This window comes from Plectropomus leopardus, unplaced genomic scaffold (genome assembly GCF_008729295.1).
Source record: "Plectropomus leopardus isolate mb unplaced genomic scaffold, YSFRI_Pleo_2.0 unplaced_scaffold22367, whole genome shotgun sequence".
Taxonomy (NCBI): domain Eukaryota; kingdom Metazoa; phylum Chordata; class Actinopteri; order Perciformes; family Serranidae; genus Plectropomus; species Plectropomus leopardus.
The window spans coordinates 1-3,901 of record NW_024624234.1 but is presented as its reverse complement, the minus strand read 5'-3'; the positions used below and the strand labels follow the sequence as shown (position 1 = coordinate 3,901).

Genomic DNA, 3,901 nt, shown 5'->3' with positions numbered 1-3,901 from the left:
AATAAATGTACAGTATGGCATTTTCCAAACAGGACAGTTCATTTCAGAGTGTTTTACGTAGGATCTTGAATTAATGTCCTGATTCTTGTTCATGAAGCTGATTTGACAGAAGCATATTGTGGAGCTGCAACATTATTCTGATGACAAATGCACTTTTCCACACTGAGCGATACTGCCAAATATAATAAAATAGCATATCAGCTACAGCAACATGATGAATGGTTGTAACTCAGCGGCCAGTCTGATATTTTGCACCATTCATCCTGAAACAAAGCCTGACTGTCCTCAAACAGGATTTATTCTTCAAAAATCACGGCCTCATTTGCTGTTTGCAGGACTGTCTATCACAGTGTGACTTTAGATGGAATTAAAACATTGCACAGGCGCTGTCTGAGTTTTTTGGCTTGTTTAAGTTGGTTTACAGTCAAGACAAAGAGGAGGCATTTTCTGGGAAATGAGTTCTAAATTCTGCATTATCAGCAAAACACAGAAAAACAGGCTCATTATTGATGCCAGGTTCCTGACTTGTGTTACAGATCTGTAATATTTAAAGCACGTCTTATGTTCTACTGTTACAGAGCGGCTCAGTGATAAAAACCAAGCACTGATTCAAGAATAGCATCGTCTAAAACTCATATTTCCTCTGATGACTTGCATGTACTGATATATCAGAAGAAGTATCAGATTTTCTGGAGGCAGAATTCATATAACCTTGTGAGTCTTTGGGGAAGGACTCCTGTTAATGATACCCAGATCTATTTGACATGGCATGAATAAATCATGAGTGTTTGTTGTCAACGAGGGAAAAGAAGCCAATGAAATGAATCCATCTGCTTCTAAGGCGAGCTGTTTTTCTTAGATACATTTATTATTCATTGATTTCAGGGTCTCAACCAAGGAGACATCTTCAATAGCTTCAAAATGAAAGATTTCAAAACATATATGTTCAGACGTCTTATGACTATTAAAGACATCCTCTCATCAAAATGTTCTAATGTTTCAAAACAAGACATTATGTCCTTAAAGGAGACATTTAATTTTGCAGCTTCCCTTATAGCAGGGACTCTCAACTTGCTTTCCTAGGGGCCACTTTTGCAAAATCACAGGGGGGCAGTTGCAGCAGCCTCATTCATGTTTTTAGGATTTTGAGGGCATTTCTAGGATTTTTAGGACATTTATAGGATTTTAGGACATTTCTAGGATTGAAGGATGTTTCTAGGATTTTTGGACATTTCTAGGATTTTAGGACGTTTGTTGGATTTTAGGAGGTTTTTTGGTTTTTAGGATGTTTCTAGGATTTTAGAACAGTTTTAGGAATTAAGGACATTCCTAGGTTTTTAAGATGTTTCCAGGATTTTAGGATTTTTGCAGAATTTACGGACATTTCTTGGATTTCAGGGCATTTCTAGGAGTTTATGACATTAGTGGTTTAGCTAGGACCTCTGTCTACTGGTACTTTTTTGATAAACAAGCTCCATTTTGATGCTGTTTTGTGCACTCTGGCACCTTGTGTAGAGTAAACCTTCAAAAACTATTCCCAGTGTAAATCACTTCATTGTTATTGTGAATCAGAAAATAGCTGGGGGGCCTCTTGGCACCCTATCGGAGGCCAGATTTGGCCCGCAGGCCTGAATTTGAGTATGACTGCCTTATTGAATACTTTTTATCTTAATCTACGATCCCATAGGTCAACAGCAGAGAGCCTGTCCAATCAGAATGAAGCAGAGCTGCAGCGTCGCCTGGCGGAGCGACAGGAGGAGATCATCCACATGCAGGAGATCCTCGAAACCAAAGTTCAGCTGCTACAAGAGGTACAGACACACAAGAACACACTCACATGCAGGATTCATTTAGTACTAAGAACAAATTGGAATTATCCTTGAAACAAAGTAATCCACAAGATCCCTGACACACTGGATATTTTTCCTTCTCCTGTGTGTGTCGTGTTCAGGAGGCCGAGCTGGCGCGAGGCGAGGCTGAGCGGATGGCCTCGCTGGCGGACTCAGAGACTCAGCGCTGCCTGGCTCTGGAGAGAGAGATGGTGGAGAGGATGGAGGAGAGTGGAGGCTTGGGTGGACTGCTCACCCAGCGGGCCCTGGATGACAAAGACAGGTGATTTTCACATTGTATACAAAACATTCACACAGTAGTTAGTCCCAGCTTTTTGTACCTCCGCATCAAGATTAGCCAGAGGTTTTTGAGTTGTCCGTCCCATTCTTGCAAACGTGATAACTCCTATAGGGAATTTCTTAAAATTTGGCAAAAACATTCACTTAGACTCAATAATGAACTTATTACATTTTGGTTGTCAAAGGTCAAGGTCACCATGACCTTGCCTGTCTTATTCTTGTGAACCCAATAAATCAAGAACACCTTGAGGGAATGATTTCAGTTTGACACAAACATCTATCTAGACATATAATGGACTGCTCCATCTCATTCTTGTGATGTGATTCCTCAAGAAGGTCAAAGGTCAAGATCACAAAACATGTTTTTAGCCCTAACTCAAGAATTAATATGCTAATTATGACAACATTTCAAACAAATGTCAAATAGGATATAATGATAAGGTTCTGACATTTTATATCCAAAAGATCAAAGGTCAACTTCAGGGTTGCATCGTAATGTTCTGCAGAAACACTTTTCTGGCCATTACTGACTTCATGAACATCATGACTTAGTGATGTTGAAAAGGACAGAAACTGTGCTGACTGTTGAGATCTTTTATGCAGGAAGATGTGTGTTTTCACAAACATGGAGGTAAAGTGTAACTGCAACTTGACAGGTGCATAGAGGCACACAACCAGGAGGCCGTGCGCACTTTATAGACGATACAATATTTATGGATTGATCAGAAAATAAGAAATTCATCATAAGTTGCAGTTGTTTTCTATGGTTCTGGTATGTGTCTGCTGCTCACTGTTGATATCAATGCTATTCACAGCACTGTCGACACTGATAATATAGCTGCTGACAGTGGTATCGGCTGACCTTGTCAAAAACGGCCTTTGGGCTTGAACAAAGAGCCGGAGCTCCGACCTACATACTGTAACTGACCCTAATACTGCTCTGGGTCACATCTAGTATAGACTTCACTGCAGCTAACAGTTTTAACCTGAGTTTCTGTTTCTCTCTCTCTGTCTCGGTCAGGGTGATCGAGGAGTTGACTCAGCAGAAACATTCTCTGGGTCTCCAGGTCGAGGAGCTTGAGGTCAAAGTTCACAATCTTTCCTCTCCTCTCAAGAAGAAAGAGGTATTTTTGCCCCGTCAACACCTCCTTGAAAAAATCCATACATACACATATGCTTAAACACGTGTTCACACATCAAACTGCATTCTAATAACAACTGGACTGGTAAAAGTCTGAGTACTGCACTTCAGATTAAAGTCTAAAAAGCTCTTGCTAAGAGCTTAAATCCAGGCTCTAAATGTTACCCAGTCAGGTGAGACAGTTCTTGGGCTAAATTCCTCATCAGGTTCCCCTCCTCCCTTCTCTTCTATCTTCTATCTTTGTGTTTTGGCTCTAACCCCAGACAGACAGGCTGACTGAGATATCATAACTGTTTTTATATCCACATGTGGGTCAGTGGAACTTTGGCAGAGCAGACGAGCTGCACACCTCCATGAAGATAAAAACATGTGCATGTTGTGGCTGATGAGGACAGTCCCTGTATGGTTATGTTTTCAGGGGAGTGGGCAGAATGAATGAATGAACACAGATACTCATCACAAGAGTACTCTAAACCTTTGATACCTGAGCAAATTGGCTTGATTTCTTTTAAAAACATGGGAAGAAGGCACTGAGCAACTTAACACGAAATGACTCAAACATTTTCAAGATATTTGTAAAAAAGTTGCAAGAAAATGACCTGAAGTTAGCACAAAAAATAGATAAAATTAA

General features: G+C 40.4%; 1 protein-coding gene across 1 annotated transcript; it reads left to right on the top strand.

Annotated features, from left to right (window-relative positions):
* Nucleotides 1-1,687: 1,687 nt before the first annotated feature.
* On the top strand, nucleotides 1,688-3,253 carry LOC121965923 (myomegalin-like; the record flags this gene model as incomplete). The annotated part of the gene is made up of 3 exons (XM_042516030.1): nucleotides 1,688-1,811; nucleotides 1,952-2,112; nucleotides 3,151-3,253. Coding segments are annotated over 3 exons (388 nt in total), but the record flags the coding sequence as incomplete, so codon positions are not given.
* Between the last annotated feature and the right edge of the window lie 648 nt (nucleotides 3,254-3,901).